Raw genomic sequence first — 20065 nt, 5'->3', positions numbered from 1 at the left:
AGTAAAATAACTTCATATGAACTCTGGAAACCAAAGGTCATGCAACATCTAGGAGAGAATCCCAATTCCCCATTTGTTCCTTGAGGTGGAGAGAAGAAAGCAGATTTGATTATAGTATTCTGGTATGCAGATGATATTCCCAGATTATGTCTTTCTAATGGCATAGTTTGTGTCTCAGACTGATCAGAGTTGGAGAAGGCAGAGGAGGGGGTAGTATGTCACATACAAATGTCAGAAGGAGCAAAGATCCACAAATATCTGGAAACAATTGATTGCAGTCAGCGAGCGGAATGTAACTTGCAACCCCCTTAGAAAAATGTTGAGAAATTGGAATATTTAGAAGCAAGCATATTTACAGGGGAACTAAAAAAGGGAGTGGGAGCAGAAAGGACTTTTAACTCAAGGTTCAAGGAAGAAAAAATCAGGAAAATACATATGGCTACATGAAGAATATCAACAAAGACATAAATATAAGAGAACCCAGTTCTGAGGGAGAATATTGTAGTAACTGAAATGAAAATTTTACCAGAGGGTGTATGTCTGCTTTCCTGGTGGCACATAATGATATTGGAGTCCTTACGCCATTCTAACAAGTAAAACTCTTGAACAAACTGAAAAACCAACATTTAGATACATCAGAGAAGTTAGGTCACAGGCCAAATCACTGGCATCAAGATTGGATGTGAAGGGTAAACAAAGGAGGAGGCTGCAATGCTTGATAAGAAATGTACGCATTAACCTGCCCATGTAATTGTAATCCCTCTGTACAGTGTGTTCACAAAAAATAAAAAAAAATAAAAAAGATTGGAGAGACAGACCGATGAATGCTGAGAATCACAAATTACTTGGGAAAAAAACCCTTAGTAGAAACCAACATGGAAATTGCTATTGAAATAAGAAAATCTGAACATTATTAAAGTGGCAAAAGTGTCATTTTGGTCAAGATTACAAGGTAAATACTTCAGAAATCTAGTCATGGAGAGGGACTCACACTCTTGTGATAGTTTACTGACATTAACTTATCCCATATATAATGATTATGAAAAGAAAATCATCTTGTACTTCTGGCAGGGTTATGGCTATTTTGAAGCATAGTACAACATTGTTATTTACAAGGATTTGTTGAAGAGAAACAGTTATACCATAGTCTGCCCTGCTGCATGGGAGATAGATAAAACCATACTCTAGGCCCAGTCTAGACTTCTTGTTCACCTAAGAAGATGAAAAATAAAATCAAGGAACATAGACAGTTGATACTTCACATAGACTCACTTAGAGATGGAGCCCTCACCATAAAAATATAGAATGACTCCTCCCCATGACACACACTTAACCACAACATTACTCAGGGCCTATAAGCCACAGCTCCTTTTACCCACAACCCACTTCCAGCTATCTGGAAGAAAATATGATATATACCAAAAGGCTGAGACATGGTTGGAAGGAAGAGAGAGCAAGCATCAGAACTGAAACATATTGTAAGGATGGTGGAATAATCAGAGCAGGAACTTAAAACAACTCTGATTAAAATGCTAAGAATTCTAGTAGATGAAATAAACAGCATGCAAGAACAGATGGGAAATGCAAGCAGAGAGATGGAAAATTTAAGAAAAAAAAAACAAAAAGAAAGGCTATATATAAATATTGACAGATATGAATGGTGTCTTGGTTCATTACCAAAGCTGGACATACATGAGGAACAAATCTGATTTCCAAAATATGTGGAAACTTCCAAGATGGAAAAAATCAAATAGTTTAAAAAAACCACCAGAATTTAGAAACAGAAAATATTTGACCTGTTCTCTCAAAATATCCTATTGAACTCTATTCTTTTTTCTATAATGATATGACTTGTAGCCAAATAACAGTTGCTTTCACATTACTGAAACCTCAGAAGATGAAATAGTATCTGTCAATGAAATCATATCTGTTAATATTTATGTACTATGTTGTCCTTATCCATTTATCCATTGATGGGCACATAGATTGTCTCTTACTGTGGCTGTTGTAGATGATGAGTCAAAATGAACATAGAACTATGAATATCTCTTCAATATTCTACTTTCATTGCTTTTATTATATAAACATATGTATATGTATATATGTATATTATCCAGAGGTGAGAGTTCTGGATCATATAGTATTTCCATTTTAGTTTTATAGATAATTTCATTCAGTTTTCCCTGAAGACTATATTGATATTCACTTCCATCAACTCTGTGTAAGAGTTCCCTTTGTTCTACATGCTTGAACATGCTTATCATAGTTGTTTTAATAATAACCATTCTTATAGTGTAAGGTGGCATCCCATTGTAATTTTAGTTTGCATTTCCTTGATGATTTGAGATGCTGGATTTTTTTTTCATTTATTGGCCATTTATATCTGTTTTAAGAAGTATTTGCCCAGTTTTAATCAAGTTTATTTCCTTACTGTTAAGATTTTTAGTTATATATATATATATATACTTATATATATGTGTGGGTATATATATACTTATATACATGTGTGTGTGTGTGTGTGTGAGTGTGTATATATATATATATGATATTAGGTCTTCACCAGATGTGTAGCTTACAAAAAATTCTTTTCACACTCTAAGCACTACTTTTTATTCAGTTATTTGATGTGCAGAAATGCCATACTTTAATAGAATCCCATTTGTCTATTCTTTCTTTTGTTGTCTATGCTTTTGGAGTCCATACAAGAAATCACCCAACCAATGTCATGAGGCTTTTCTTCTGTTTTCCTTTACCAGCTTTATGATATCAGCTCTTACTTTTAAGTGTTCTTACATTTTTTTTCTTTTTCTTTTTTTATTGTGAAAATATCATACAGAGGGGTTACAATTACATGGGCAAGGTAATGAGTACATTTCTTATCAAGCATTGTTGCCTCCTCCTGAGTTGTTTTTTGTTTATAGTGTGAGATAAGGGTCCATTTCTCGTTGGGGAAATGTGAATATTTAGTTTTCTTCCAACCATTTTTAAAGAGGCCATTCTTCTACAAAGTGTGCTTTTGGCACTTTTGCCAAAAAATCAATTGACTGCAAATACTTGAGTTTATTTTTGGGCTTTCTGTCCTATTCCATTGGTTGATGTGTCTGATTTTAACACTAGCACCATCTGTTTTGATTATAATAGCTTTATAATACATAGTTGGCCCATAATCCCTATCTGTGGATTCTGCATATGTGAATTCAGGAAACCACAGACTAAAAATTTGAAAAGGAACTGTATATGAATTAGACATGGATGGATTTTTTTTCTTGTCATTATTCCCTAAACTATTATAACAGTTATTAACATAACATTTAAATTGTAGTATTCTTAGTAATCTGGAAATGATTTAAAGTACAGACTATTTGCATAGGTTATATATAATGCTATACCATTTTATATAAGAGAATTATGCATGTACAGATTTTGATTTCCTCAGGGATATACCAGTTTTCAGTGGTGATGCTTATAGCTACCTCTGGAATGCATTGGTTGTTTAGTCTTTGCTGGTTCTATAAGAATCTTAGGAATTTTTTTTCTGTTTGTGTGCAAAATGAAACTGAAGTATTGAAAGAAATTTCACTGAATCTGTATCTTACTTTGGATAGTAATTTCCTCATCCTTGAACACAGTATATCCTTCCATTTATTTGTGTCTTTCAGATTTTTTCGTCTGTGTTTTATAGTTTACAGTACATAGATCTTTTACTTCCTTTATCAAATTTACACTTATTTTATTTGGGAAGGGGAGTCAAATTCCATTATAATTGAATTGTTTTCTTAATTTTTGATAGGTGCTGGTTGTATACAAACACTACTGATTTTTGTGAGACTCTTTTTTTTTTTTTTTTTGGTCCAGTCGTGGGGCCTGAACTCTGGGCCTGGGCACTGTCCCTCAGCTCTTCAGCTCAAGGCTAGCACTCTACCACATGAGCCACAGCGCCACTTCTGGCTTTTTTCTTTTTTCTTTTTGCTTATATGGTGCTGAGGAATCGAACCCAGGGCCTCACGCGTGCAAGGCAAGTGCTCTACCACTGAGCCACCTTCCCAGCCCCACTACTGATTTTTGTATGTTGATTTTGTAGTTTGCAACTTTACTGAATTTATAGGTTATATTTTTTAAATTTTTAAGTGTTATTATGGCAGCAATGTATAGAGGGATTAAGATTACATAAGTCAGGTAATGAGTACATTTCTTTTTGGACAGTGTCACCCTTCCCTCAATTCTAAGTTTTTTGGTGAAGGCAATTTTATTACTTGTCCAGAATGAAGGCCTCTTATTTCATCTTGCCTAACTGCTGTGCTAGGATTTGCAGGGCTTGTTGAATAGATGTGATGAATATTTGCACCTGGTCCTGTTTTTTATCTATAGGAAGAGATTTCAACCTTTCACTATTGAATATGATGCTTGCTCTGAGCTATACAGTGTAAATCTCAATGGTGACAGTACATAACCTATCCGAAGGTTAGAATGTTCTTTCTAGATTGGTTGTGATCTATGAAGGTTCATATGTTATTAACATGGTGATGATTGCAAGGACAAATATCTTTTGTCATAGGATATAGAAATTAGAAACTACTCAAAAAGTACTTTGTAAGGTGAATAAACTGTGTATCCATAAAATGGAAAAAACCTAATTTAGGCAGGGGGGGATGTAGTTGAGGAGGTGGGAGGGAGGGGATGGTAAGGGAAAAACAAAGGAGGAGGCAACAATGCTGGATAAGAAATGTACTCATTACCTTGTTCATGTAACTGTAACCCCTCTACAGTATTTTCACAATAAAAAACCTTATTTAAAAAATGAAAAAAACTATTCATTGACACAAAGCATGAGGGAATTTTTAATGCATTTTTTTGCAAATTCAAAAAATAGACCAAGAATACAGACCAGTAGTTACCACAGACTGGGTTATAATCCAAAGAATTATATACATATTCATATTCCATACTTAGAGAAGAATATAAAATGAATGAACCATTCTATAATAATAATTGACACATGCAATATTTATTTTTGAATGCTAACACAGGTGAGCAGAAGGTAAAGGAGAAACCAGATATCTCCCCCAAAGCAGTTAAAAGAGAAAATAGTTACCTTGCTTTATGGCAAGATGTCACATACTATAATCAAATAGTCTGGTTAATAGCACCAGTAATAAAAACTACACCCACCTTGTCTAGTGCATTAATATGAATACCTCACCTGTGTTTATCCTCCCCCTAAATGCACATCCTTAATCAGGTTTTGAGAAAACATCAAACATAAATTGGCGTTATTCTATAAAGTAACTGATCTATGTTCAGCTCTCAGGAGAGACTGAGGAACTTTTATGGACTAGAGAAACTAAGAGATATGAAAATTAAGTAGACTGTGCATTCATGGAAATGATCCTGGAATACAAAAATAAATTCGTGAAGAAGCTGGTGAAATGCAAAGAAACTCTCAAGTTCAATTCACAGTATTTCACTAATGTTAATTTTTAATTTAGAAGATTTTTTATACTGTAGTTATATAAGATGTGAACAGGAGAAGCTGGGCATATGGAAACTCAATGTACTATCTTCGCAAGACTAAAATTATTTCAAAATAAAAGTGAAGTATGGATTTTTTTTGTTTTTTTTTTTTGAAGTATGGATGTTTGAGTCAACATTTACTTTCATGTATCTCTCAATCACAAGAAACCAGTGGAAGAACCCTATCGTCAAATACCTATGCATGATTGTGGTATATTTAAAATACACTTTGGTGGTACTTATTTTGGTTGATTGTAAAGAATCAATAATCAGAGTTTAATAGACAAAGGAAGCAGTTGAATTGAGGCAGCTGAGCTAAGACAGACTCTTATTATGCTTTCTTAATTTGATTTTTAGAATTGCTACCAAATCTGCTTCTTAATTTTTCCCTATTTCCCCCCCCCCTCCTTTTTTTTAAAGGTGTTATGATTACAGATGTAAATGTCTGGTTGAAAAAGTAGAGATTCCCAAAAAGGGGAGAAGGCAATTGGGGGTTTCATAGTGGCTGTCAGAGTGCTGTGTTGGGAAAATAGCACCCTAAGATGCTACAGTACTGTGCATGGCACCATGTTCCTACTGGCAGTTTTACCTGGGATTTGGATATTAGGAATTATCCTGTTTTTTGTTTTTGTTGTTTTGTTTTGTTTTTGTGATTTGGCAGAGATAGCTCATTGCTATCCAGTGGGGTCAACCTATAATCAATTCTTGTTTTCTATATGCTTAGTGCTATGAAGAGCCCTATAGATACACAGAAGTCGAAGTCCTGATCCCTGCCTCCAAAGCTCCCACTTGCATGAAAGACAAACATTAAGTAGATGAAAAAAAAAAGCAGAGGTTTTTTTGAGATGTTATGACCATACTTCTATTATCTCTTCTTTCTATTATACATCTGTGGTCTCTGGTGACTATTTGAACTTGCTGAATCAGTTTCCTTATCTGTAATGGACAGTGCTACTGTTGATGATCATTAGATTGATGATCATTAGTCCTTGGCCACACTCAGTAATGCTGATTGTGATTATGGTGGCTGCTACCAATGCCGATAGATAGTTAGGAAATCAGAGGATTTATTACACTAAAACACTTTTTCATTGAATATTGTGGAGTTCTTGGCTCACTTTTTTTGTTTACTTTATTACAGAGATGATGAAGAGAAAAAAAAATCTCCTTCGGAAGGTACTGATGAGAAGGCCAATGGAACGCATCCAAAGACCATCAGCCGAATTGGCAGTACAACTAACCCATTTTTGGACATTCCTCATGACCCAAATGCTGCTGTGTACAAAAGTGGATTCTTGGCTCGGAAAATCCATGCAGATATGGATGGAAAGAAGAGTAAGCATCATTGTTGTCACTTTTTGTTTCATTTATTTCATCTTTAGGCTCAAATTTTAAAGTGGATTTATTGAAATAAAGTCAAGAATGAGGAAATTATGTTTATCTAGAGAAATATTCTTGAAGTTTGAGAAAGCCTCTAGTTCTACATAAGAGACCCACCTGTTGCTTGATCTTTTTTTAACAGTATTATAAAGCTCTTAAAATGAAGAGTATTCATTTCCCAGTCTCTCAGTTTTTCGCATAACCAGGGCTTCAGCAACTAATATTGACTACTGCCTGTGTACTAGGCACCAAATACAATAGCAGAGTTATTATTATCATGGGGTTTACATTTCTAGTGGTTGAAGGAAAGATTGAATTTATAAAACAGATTAATCAGTGGCACAGTGCTTCAGAGACAAAAGAAGAAATGAGGAAATTCATATCCAAAGCATAGGCCCAATGGTTGGCCTTTGACAAGATGCTCAGATGACAAGACAGCATGACATAATTATTGCTAGGACATGAAGGAATCCCATATTTGATGTCTTTTGATTATTTTCTGAGAGCAAATGTAAGCTTGAGATGGAGTATGTTCACATAGCTAGAAGAATTTTGTGGAGGGTGAAATGACAATTTGACATAGTTGAATAGGCTAAGACAAGCTGACACGTATGCACGAAATAACCAGGCTTTGCTTCCAGAGTGTCCCCAACTACCTATTATAGAAAGAGACATAAAGGGAAGGGGTGGATAGTAGCACAGTTTTATTTGTGGATGGGCACTTTTTGTTAAGATGTTAGCATATTTTATGTAGGTTTCAGTTAGAAGAAATATTATGGTAGTGCCCTTGATACGGGCTGATACCAAATGCAAGTTCTTTAGGAGTACCTCCTAAAGAAGGTACTATGAGCCTAGCAGATTTCCTTTTTCTCTAGCAACACTGTGTCAAGTTCCAATAGATGCAAGTGACATCAGTTGAAAGTAACCTAGGCGAAGGACATACCTGGAAATAAAAGATTATCACCAGAATACTATCCATTTCCATCTCTGCATGATGTATATTTTAGTGTTTTCTTTCATATGAGGCTCCTTAGATATGGCTGGATACATTGCTATGAGGGTCCGTACAGATGTGTTGAGTTTCAGTAACAAAAAACATCCTAATTTTTCTCTCTTAATTTAGTACATTCTAGGACAGGACTGATGTGAGTGACTAAGGGGATAAATGCCATGATTGACAGCACCATTTGGTTGCAATAGTTAGGGGAAATTTTCTCAAGAAGGAATAACATGCAGATCTCAGAGAAAGGGAGTTTTGGGGAGACGTGTCAATAGATAATCATATTTGGCTCCATTGGGCACACACATCTATATACATTGAGTTTATACAATATGTATGTAAGCTGAAAATAATATGATTTTCTACTTAAGACCACAAATATATTCATCTCCCTTTACCATGCGAACAGCTGCAGCTTTGAACTCTAAGACTGATATTTATGTTGTGATTTTTCCCTCCAGTCAAAGATGGTTATAGCTTCAATCCATAGGCTAACTGAAAAATAGTGTCTGATTGATGAATACATATAAAAATAGGGACACACACACACACACGAGTAATTAAAGTGAATCCAAAAAGTCCAGGATGGTGGTGGTACATTCCTATAATCCCAGTACTAGGGAGTAGAGACAGTGGACTTGTAAATATTTTTTCTTTAAATAGAAAAATATTCTTTACTTTTATCCCTATGCCTGCTGACAAGAAATTTCTCATGTTTTATCATCTGAGCTCTCTGTAATTCACCTTAATTTGAGGAATTAATGTGTAATATGTTTGGAATTTTTGGCAGCATTTTCTTTCTCTCAGTATTCTAAAATACTGTGCCATTGTTTCCTACCTGGCATGGTTTCAGATGACAAGTCTGTTTTCCCTCTTACCTTTGTTTCGGTCCTCTCTACCTAACATGGTTTTGTTCCCTGTGAATGCTTTCAAGAGATGTTCTTTTCCCTGAATTTCAGCATTATTATTATGAGGTGTCTTTTTATGCTTTTTCCTTGTGCTTTTTCGTGTTTGGTGTTTGTTCAGGTTCTTGCATTTATATGTTTAAATTCTTCACCAGTTTGGGAAAATTTAACTGTTCTCTTGTTTCCATTGTGGTAGAAATGTAACGCAAGACCTGTGTTCTCCCACTGAGTTCCTTCTCCTGCTCTGGACCTTATTTCTTAAAACTCTCATGCTTCCTTCTGGGACTTATTTTCTGTGTTAAATCTCTTAATACTATTCAGAAGCTACCCTTAGATGCAGCTTTGGATTCTAAATTTAAATGTTTAATTTTTTTCCTATTTGCTTTTGTCCTTTCAGTACTTAATTTAAATAATTTTATCATTCTAATATACTGTAATATTTTTAATTTAATATATTTATCATATTTAGAACTATGCTCTATTTTCTATCCTCCATTTTGAGTAACCTTGATTATATTTATTTTAATAGCTATTTAGAGTTGGTGCTTTCTAGTCTTTTCCTTTCTATCATTTCCAAGACTTTACATTGATTGACTTTTCTTTTGGGGGTAGGGGTGGAAGAGAAGGGCAATCCTGGGGATTGACCTGAACAACTGGGCCATGTCCCTGACCTTTTTTTCCAAAGCTAGTGTTCTGCCATTTGAGCCACAACTCTACTCCTGGCTTTTTGGGGGTTAAATGGAGATGAGTTATGGACTTTCCTGCCTGGGCTGGCTTTGAATCATGCTCCTCAGACTCAGCCTCCTAAGTAGCTAGGATTACAGGCATGAGCCAGTGCTGTGCAGCTCATTTTTCCTTTTTACTACTATTCTTTGTGCTTTCCTTTTGTTTGTATTTTTACACATTTTTTGAATGGCAGATGTTATACATCTTTTATTTTGTGGGCCCTGGACTTAGTATTGGATTTTCTTCTGGTACGTAGATAAATAACATAGATTAACTGTATTCTTTCAAAGCTTGCCTGTATCTTTTATTATGACACTGTAGAACAAGCTTTACTCTGGCACTTACTGTGTTCCATTAATAAGGCATTATTACCCCTCCCAGACTTCTTCAATGCTCCATGTATCACGCTCTGACCAGTGAAGACACACAATTTCTAGCCCTGTGTGAGCTATTGAAATTGTTTATTCCATTCTTTTTCAGTAGTTCTTTCCTGCACCTTGGCTTATTTTCTTTTACCTGTGCGCAGATCAGCAAACCCCAGCTGGGAGAGTTCTAGTAGATCTCCAGAGCCTTCTCTTTGTGTAGTTGTCTCCTCTCAATCACCTGCTCTGCAGATTCTACCCCAGCCTCAACAGACCCCTTTGTGTCTTCATCTTAGAAGGACTTTAGACACTGTTTAGAAAACCTTTCTCACTATGAGAGCTGAGATCTTTTCCCCAAACAATAAACTGGGTTTGCCTCATTCATTTCTTCCTTCTCTGAACCACAGTTCAGTGCTGCTATTGAACAGCATCTAAAAACATCATTTTTTATATTTATGTACTTATTCATTGTACATATATTTTCCCCTAATTGTTACTGTAAAGAAGTTAATATAGAAGTTGTTAATTCAAGGGCATGAGCAGATATAAACTGATTACCAATTTCCTTGTGAAGAAATCCTCTTTGCTTCAGACCTCAAAACCTAATATGTACTAATCTATAAAGTGATCAGAAATTCCAAGCATTTAGGTACAAGCAAGCTGTTTAGATGTACTTGCAACATCTAAAACAGAGTTATGTCCTGTCCACATATTCTTTCTCCCTCTTCCATGTGTTGAGTTTTCATGTGTTGGGTTGAACTAATTTAAGGTATGTTGCTGCTTTTTATTTTTATTTTAAAGGATGCTGGGGTTGGACCCACTCAGTCACGGATTTTCTGCAACCAAGTATATCATGTAGCTCAGACTTACCTTGAACTTGCTGGTCTCAAACTTGACATCCTCTTACATCAGTCTCATGATGGGATTATAGGCATGTATTCCCACACCCAGCTGGAGCTTCTTAGTGGAACAGAAAGCCTAAACTTTTTCTGAATGCTTCTTTTTTTATTTTTTAGGGAAGCATACTCATATCTAATTTTGAAATGTCATTTTTCATTTTGTGTACAAATCCAGTATTTTCATTTGTTTTTAGGTTTTTGGTGTTGTTGTTTTTGTCGGTCGTGGGGCTTGAACTCTAGGCCTGGGAGCTATCTCTGAGTTATTTAATGCAAGGCAAGAGCACTACCACTTGAGCCACAATGCCACTTCCAGTTTTCTGATAGTTAAGAATCTCATAGACTTTCCTGCCCTGGCTGGCTTTGAACCGTGAACCTCAGATCTCAGCCTCCTGAGTAGCTAGGATTACAGGCATGAGCCACCAGTGCCTGGCTCAAATCTGGTATTTTTGAGGAAAAAACAAATAAGAAAGCTTTCCTGGAGAAGCTCTAAGTAATTTTGAAAAATCAGCATGATGTTCCTTTTTCTGTGTACTTCTCTTCCAAGTCTACAGATATTTATTAGGGGTCACCATATGCAGTTATATTGTTAATATTACATTTGTAAGTATGTGCAAATCAGGTTCTCAGTTGAAAGTTGTTACAAAAAGTTTTTAATAAGGGGAAGTTTCAGTCAAAGATCTGTGGAGAAAGGATTTTCTCCTAAAACAGTGGAACACCAGTTGCACCAATGTTCTTAAATAGTAGTTCTAAAACTCAGATTCTGCAGATTGCACCCAATTATTCACACAAAACTTTATTTTTTTGCCTTTAAATTTATGCTGTTTAGAAATTTTCCCTCTGATAAACCATAATTAAAGACAAATGCTCTATATGTGCTTACCAGACCCATTAAATGTGACATTAAAGAAAAGCTTTGAAAGGTCAGATTTGAAAAACAGAATGCAGCATATCTGGATTTTGTCAGACAAAAAATGGAAAAATTCAGCATAAACTCTTAGATTTATCAATCTGTTGTCTGATACTTATAGAGGTCAGGAAAATGTCTGAAAATTATGTACCAAAATATGAATGTGATAAGTTATTAGTGATAATTAAATAGTCATTATTACAGCCTTAGTGCAACCATTTGGTGCATTAAATTCATTGATTCTGTGTTTTTTGAAGCAAATTTTATCATCACCCCCATTTGCCAATGAGGAAATTGATCTTAACCATCTTAGCCAAGGCTACTGTGTGGAATCATAGTACATCTGGTGGGACAAAAGTCTAATTAAAGGAAAATAATTGTAGCTTATTGCTAAAAAGGACTTGCCAGGAGACAACATGCTTTGAAAATCTCTTAAGTTCCAGTCATTTCAGCCTGTAACTGTATAGCATGTATTTAGATGCCTGAAGGTCTCAAGCTAGGAGCAGTGGGGTCTAAACAGCTATTTTGCTTGGCTAACACAGCACTTATTAGAAATCGAATTACATGGATTTAATCAGACATGCCTTGATTGGCTTTACTTTGCTACAACAGAGATGACCATGCACAATGCTGCATTTATATTTTAGTGAATGGAATATAGCAATAATGAAATTCTTGTCTAGTTTTTGTTAATGTAGTCTATAGATAAGCAAAATGCAAGCACCTTTTTGAGTGCTTGAGTGTAGGTGTACTGTCTTTATGTACAAAGGCTTATAAGCAGAGCCTCAGCCCCCAAAAGAATTTATTTCATATGTACAATATAGAAAGTAATTCCAGTATATAAAGTATAAACTTTTCAATAACAACTATTAGGTAAGGCACCACAAAAATGCTCAAAATTGAAAGACAAAAGTTCATTGGGGCATGTTGACATTTTCATAGCTTAAAAAATCATAAAATTTACTTACAGCATGGAAAGAAGATAGAAATAGCCATCTTCAATATTATGAAAATATATTACATGATTTAGGAAGTAATTAAATAAATTAGGAATACCAAGAACATTTTGTAAATGGTGTTCTGAGGGTATGTGTGTGTATTCTCCATCTTAGTAACTTGGTACAATTTTCAAGCCAATTAAAAGAAGATTAGATGATTGAGAGAAACAGTTCTAAGACTTGGAAAAAATGTGGAACAATAACATTCTGACTTTCAGATGGAGAATGTTTCAACATTTGAAAAGTAGAAACTATAATGTCTTAAAAGGAAAGATTTGTGGTGGGAATTCATTCATCCTCATGCAGACTAAGTACCTGCTTCATCCCCAGTTCATGACTTCTTTATATTAAGGTCTTTAAAAAAAAAAGTTAAAAGATTTGATTGAGAAAAGATACAGCATATGACGGTCATCAGAGATCCTATTGGACAGTGAAAGGAGGTGAGAGAGAAAAGCAGGGAGCAGAGATAACCCTTCCTGCTGCACTTGGGAGTGGAGGTTCTACCTGTTCTGAAGAGACTACAACATTGTTGTCAGCTATTTGTCAATTTGAAAATAAGTGAAGTAGGAAAGTGAGAACTATTATGAGGTAGAAGCTATGTTAGTTTGATTATTGTAAATATTTCACATGTTTTAAACATCTAATTGTACACTATGAACATATTTTTTCATTTGCATGCTCCTTTAAATGTCAGACATTATTCACAGAAATATCAATAAAAACATAAATCTGTTGGGAAATGGAATGGACAAAGGTTGCTAAATCTTCATGTCACACACAAAACCTAATGGAGAATGTAACCCATGCTAGCCTTTATGACAGTGGAAAAACACATTTTGTGGTCTTGTGTCAGTTAGCTACCAGGGTAAAGAGTTCAAATGTTAAGAGAAGTAGACTTCTGGGAAAAGGCACTGAAGGAGTTGGGAAGGATCAAATCTAAACAAGCTCACCAGGTAGACCTCTCATCTTATTGAATATCTTATTCAGTAGTGACTAAGATACCTTATTTACACTATCACACTTTCAGTGTAGGCTCTACCATCCTTTAACCTACTTGAGATTGGTTTTTGATCCAAAATACTTTAATAACTGCTTTTGGAGGTCGGGAGAACTTTTGGTGGTAGATGTTGTTAGTCTCATTTTCAGTGCTTTGGGTGTGAGCACAGCGGGGCAGCCTGGAGCAGTGCAAGAAGTTCGCTTGCTTGAGAGGGATTCTCACCCTGGCTTGTCATCGACGATCTTGAAAATTTAGCCCCACATGTCAAATGTGAGAGAGTAGATGTTATTTTGAGTCACATACTGAAAATAGAATTTGTAATGGCAATGCAGGCAGAAGTCTTTGCTATTGTGTAACATGGGGAACAGCGACACTATAATTAAGAGATAATAATAAAAGTGGATTTTTTCCCCCTACAAGACAGTTGTCTCCTCTTGTAAGAGAAAGATTTTAAGTGAAGACAGAACAAAGTAATTATTTTAATTTAGGCTAAGGTTTACCTCCTCTCCCCACCCAGCTGTTCTGTGGCAGTATGTAGGTAATGATGAGGTCCAAGAACAGCTCCATGATGTCTCAGTAGGCCCCTGTCCCATGACCATACACTTGGTGGAATTTTATGTTAGGGAATGGCCCTTTGCAAGTTTAAATTCAGATTAAAAGAATGGATTTTGTTCTTGCAGGCTCCATTTTGATGGCTTGTGTCTTTCATTTAAAATGCACTCTTTTCTGCAGTGAAGTTGGTGAAAAGAGGCCACCCACAGCTCTGCTCAGGAGCAGTACTTTTGACAAGGAACAGTGGAATATAAAACTGCCAATCTTTTAGGACCAAAAAAGTCTGGGCGCAGGGGTTCTGACGTATTTTTTTCTGGAAGAAGAATGCACAGTTTTCACTGCATCTCATTTTTACTATTTACCCTTTAGGCTTAGTTAGTATGTCAAAGAAAGAAATGTTTTTAAAATCTCTATTATGATCATTTTTTGCTATGTGTCCAGTTCTTCAATAAGATTTCAAACTGAAATTAAAAAATACAGCAGGACCTACAGGTGTATGCCTCAGTGGTAAGCACCAGCTTAGCCAACATATGTTCTGAGTTCTATCCTTAGAGCCAATAATGAATAACAAACAATAACAATCCGTCACAATCATGCCTCTTATTCACAGGAGCTAACATGCCAAATCTCGAATAGATGTTTGAAATTGTGGACTGTAATGAGCTGTCTTACGTAATTCCTTTGTCATCTTAGCCAAGTGCTTGCATCTTAACCAAGTACTTGCTACACACATAGATGTGACTACTGCAGTTTGAGTTCTGAGAACAAATCTCGCATCCATTCTTTTTCCTTCTTTTCAATTGCATGGACAGAAGGTTCTTACCATAGATCTTAACAACCTTGGCATGTGTTTTCTTCTTTCCATAAGCTTTTGCTTTTCCTCTTAAAGGAAATACCTCACGCCTTCTCAGTGCTAGCGATGAGTTATCACAGTGCCAAAGCAGTGAGTCTGAGGCGGCCACTGAAGGACTAACATGGGCAATATGTTCTGAATGAACCAGCCATACACATCCAGGTGCATGAACCTGATGCCCTGGAATTGCACCACACTGCTCAGTACTGCATGCAACTTAAAGCTTATGAATGACTTATTTCCAGAATTTTCTGTAGGTTTTATGACTGCTACTGACCCCAGTAGCTAAAACTGCAGAAAGCAAAGCCACAGGTAAGAGGGAGACTAAAATACTAGTTCTCTAAAGGAATTCACGGTGGCCAAATTTTATATACAAAAATATTCTCTCTAGAGAGAACCAGCTTAAGAACGAACTTTAAAACTGGTCATTGGTTCAGTTTTACAAAAGAAATTGAGCAACAGCTAATGTGCTAGCACTGTCCAGTCTTGGGGATAAAGAGGTGGTGGCCAAATAAACCTGAGTAGATGTCATTTGGCCAAGAGTCAAGGATCAAATTGCAAAAGAGGACCATAGAATCAGAGGAATTGTGGAGAAGAATACTCCAGCAGAGTAAACACACTACTCAGAGCCTTAGACGAGAACTGTCAGTGAACCTAATGCTTATTATGGAGGTTAGCACATTCCACAGAAGGATCCCAGTTAGTGACCCCTAAAACATACATCTAGTAAGACATGATAGAGCAATACAGTGTCATCCTTTGCAGTTTTTAATGACATGATATGTAATTAGAAAAGTTTTAAAGTAAAACAAGTATGTTATCACCATTTGTTTGGCAGATAGACACAAAGCACCATGATTAGAAGGTTTTCTATCAAATTACTACTGATGGTAGTTAGAATGATAATTTATAGGGTGGAGGGTTGTTATTTTCTCTTTTTTATTTACAGTTTTTTTTCCTGTCATGCTAGATAAATATGTGCTAACTAGGAGAATCAATGTTCTGTTATTTAACGTTAACTGTTAATTATAACATTAATGAAAGGAAATGTTTTGTCATAATGAATTATATTTAAATATAAAATACTTACAAAATGATTAAAAGATATAATTTAATCATAGCATGATTATCAATCAAAAATAATAATGATTGTGTGTATTTCCACTTTGCTTTAAAAATCTTGGTAATGGATATAGAATACATCTTCCCTAAATATCTATGAGGTATGGGTTCCAGATGCAAACATACTGATCCAGGATCAGTGTATAATGTATAAACATCTTTCCATTCTCTACCTTCCTGAAAATGCCTAATACAATGCAAGTGTTATATAGATAGTATACTGTACATCTTCAGCCTATCACAACAAGACTTTAGACAAAAGATGCTCACATGGGAATGCTATAGGAGAGTCTGAGGAGCTGGGAAATGGCAGGTCACAGCAAGGTATGAGTGAGCATCAGTACATTCTTGAGGATTCAGCATAGTACCTGATATATGCAGCAGATTCAAGGTTTGCTTTTCAGAATATTTTGATTTAAAAAAAATTCAGGTTTACTGCACCAAACACAGTCGGGGATAGAGGTAGATTGGATTAGTTGACAAAGGTGATGTCCTTATACTAGGCATCTCTGGATGCTGTTACATTGCTCCTAGCGATGCACCTGTGGCCTCCTCTTCTAGGAAGGTGAGGAGTACTTAGGAGCAGAATGATAGCATGGGATGGGCATCACTGAGTTCAACGTTCAGTGGCATCACCTAGGATGAATGGTGGCAGTGGACACAGTGGCCCTGTGTGTGGATGGTAAGACCTCTTTTACCATTGGTACACTCTGTGCCCACCCCACCAGCTGTCAAGAGTGCTCTTTCAGAAGAAGGAGCTAGAAGTCTCCCCTGGAGCTCTAACTTTGGGAAGAAAGCAGTCTTTGTGCTATCAGGCTCTCTGGCGAACAGATTCTATGTGGGAGCTGCTCATCCTTTCCACTGTGAATTATTTTCATGGACCTGGAGCACCTTTTGCCTGGAGGCATTTTCAAGGTGCCAGTGAGCCCTGGGGTGTTCTCCAAGGAGGTGTCTTATTTGAATTGCTATTTGTAGAAGTACCTGCTCAGTGAGGTCTTTGACTGTGCCTTTCCTGGGTCACAGGGTGCTTGCGTAGCAGATTTGATGTCACTGACTAGCCTACTTCCTGACTCAGTGATTTCCTGCTCTTCTTGGGTAGATGGAGAATATTAATTTGTTTTTGACTAAGTATTTAATCTTCCACTTTACTTTAGCACTTTACTTTTTTTTGGGGGGGGAGGATCCGTCGTGGGGCCTGAACTCTGGGCCTGGGTGCTGTCCCTCAGCTCTTCACCTCAAGGCTAATGCTCTACCACTTGAGCCACAACACTTTTTCTTTTTGCTTATGTGGTACTGAAGAATCGAACCCAAGACCTCATGCATGCAAGGCAAGCGCTCCACCACTGAGCCACCTTCCCAGCCCATTAGCACTTTACTTTTTGTAAGTTTTTATGTAAAGGGCTCCATGAACTTCTTAAGAAATTAGGGAGAAGTAATTAGTATGCTTGATTATCTTGCAATCAGTGTTCAAACCTTTCACATCAGTGAGGTTACTGAGCTTTTCTAATGGTTTGTTATGCTCCACTTTTTGAGCCATTATTAAAAAGAACAAGTTCCCCAGCTAATTCCTCCAACAGAATCTACTTTAACCAAGTTATAGATGTTATTTGTTTCCTAGAATTTTGAAGCTTCATACTCCAGGTGTTCATCCTTCAATTAACCTTTAAAAACCCAATCCAAATTTGTCAAGCTATGATAGTTCATAGGAACCTCAGTGTTACTGATGAAACTAAATCCATCAGAAGGCAGAAAAATTTGAATAGCTGTGGTTTATTACTTGGGAAGAAAGTTCTCTGTCAGCTTTTGTCTCCTCTACCACTTTCCATAATAGGCAGGTTTGATATCACCAGTGTCTAGATAGGACTGTCAGGTTTGGGAGTCTTTTTTTCTTCCTAGGGCCTTTTGGATATTATAACATCAGTTAAAGGTCATACAAAATTGTAGATACAGGCAGTGGCCTCTGGCATCCGTCTCAAGCATACCAGAATCATACATGTCTGTCAATCATCTACCAAAAGATTTCTTTGACTTATATTTTCTACTCCAGGATGGATTGGAAGCAGTAAATGTGTTAATAAATAGGTCGTGCTTCATCCTCTTATAATTAAATTAGACATGCTTATATATTAAGTTGGTCAAAGTTTCTCATTGATGTGTATGTAGGGGGAGGGAATCTCAGATGACTTTAAAACTAATTCTGAATACATTAATGAAAAAAAGTGTCTTTGTATTTTGGCATGAGCCTGCAAGCATTATCTGTGGCAGGCAGTATCCTTAATTTAAAAACACCTGAAGGCTTCACATGTATTAAATCATCTAATTTCCAGAGCGACTCTATGAAGAGGCAGTGTGTTCCCATTTTACAGAGTAAATGAGACCCACATTCAGCCAGGTGATGTCAGAATTTTACACCAGCTTCTCTGGTTCCAAAATGTGTTTTCTTAAAACATTTCATAAAACTTAAAATATATAAAGGTTATTTTGATAACTGTGGTGGCTTACAGTCTTATGAGACTTTCATAATGGAATCTACCCCTGCGTTCTGTGGCTCACTATAAATATCTATGTTGTAGGTAAATAGCAAAAGAAAACCCTTTTATCATTCTTCAAAGTCCTCATTTGACCTAATTTCTCATTTAAAGTCTCCTCTAACTTCTGAATCCTACTCAAAAGTAGAATTAATGACTTCCTCCTCATTTTACCTGGTATGAGTGTCAGGTTATAGCTCTGCTACTATTGGTTGACAGCACTTACCCTGTTTTATGGAGTTTCATTGTTCATGTAACTGCCCCTATGTACGAGTAAAATAGGTGCCCTAATCTTACTTATATGCATCAAATAAAAAACGTAATACTATGGCACTTGTAACTCTTCATGGTAGAGCTTTATAGCCAAAGGTTTTTGGAAACAGCCACCAAAATAGTGGGCACAGTGGAATGATTAAAATCCAAATACTGCTCCAAGTTCAGCATACTGTTCTATTCCAGAAAGATCAATTCCTAGCAAAAGTTTTAAAAACCTCTTTAAGGCACAAAGAGTTGGAGATCAGCTGGCAGGGACACTTTGGCAGGATCTCCTTCCAATTATCAATACCATAATCTGTTTTTTATTAATTACATAAACATTCTTATATGAGAGAAGGAAATATTTGGGGGATAAATAATAGGTTTAGGTTGAATCTCAAGTTTAAGACTGGCTGGTTTTTCCTTTTATAAAGTATGAGTTAAAAATATGTCAGTTTCAGACATTTCAAAGATAATTGATTTAGAAATGTAACATTGCAATAGCATTTTATTTCTCTCCAGCTGTTGTCAACTTGGGAGTGACTAGTACTATCAGTTGCTTACTATTATGTGACTCATCTTACCCTGGTAACTTCCGAAAGTTCAGCCTGAATTCCATTGCTTCAAGTAGCAACCTCAGAGCAAGTGAGTTCTGCTCTGTTAATTAAGACTTAATAGTACTTCTTGTGATGCCCAAGGATATATTGTAAATGAAGGTCAGGGATTAGTGTATGGAGATTGTCTTCCCTTCAGCAAATGATCTCTGAGTGTGTTATCCATGAACCTATCTAAATCCTTAGACTAATCAGAGAGACGACTTCCAAGATGGGGTTTGGCAATTGCTTCAGAAATGTGGAACTTCAGAACTTATTTCTTGCTGAAGTAGCATATTTCCTCACATTGCAGGATACATAACTTTGAGAATTTTGCCTAGTTTTCAGACACCGCCACTAGGGAAATAAAGCAACTTTACGAATGCCTGTGCCTTTTACAAATCTAATATAGATGTGTTCTCATTGTATGAGTGGAGAACTTTTGCTGACCACAGATCTTTTTCTAAGTTCACAAAG

The 20065-nt window shown here is 36.2% G+C and overlaps 1 protein-coding gene across 2 annotated transcripts in view; it reads left to right on the top strand.

The window, feature by feature from the left end:
- Psd3 (pleckstrin and Sec7 domain containing 3) overlaps positions 1-20065 on the top strand; it is a 195204-nt gene that overhangs the window by 123815 nt on the left and 51324 nt on the right. For both annotated transcript variants that reach the window (XM_042701208.1, XM_042701218.1), the window contains one exon: positions 6653-6846. In XM_042701208.1, the coding sequence (XP_042557142.1) occupies positions 6653-6846 (194 nt within the window). The remainder of the gene's footprint in view (positions 1-6652; positions 6847-20065) is intronic.

This window comes from Dipodomys spectabilis, unplaced genomic scaffold (genome assembly GCF_019054845.1).
Source record: "Dipodomys spectabilis isolate Male_0828 unplaced genomic scaffold, ASM1905484v1 ptg000009l, whole genome shotgun sequence".
Classification (NCBI taxonomy): domain Eukaryota; kingdom Metazoa; phylum Chordata; class Mammalia; order Rodentia; family Heteromyidae; genus Dipodomys; species Dipodomys spectabilis.
The sequence above is the reverse complement of the archived record's forward strand: the minus strand, read 5'-3'. Positions and strand labels throughout refer to the sequence as shown.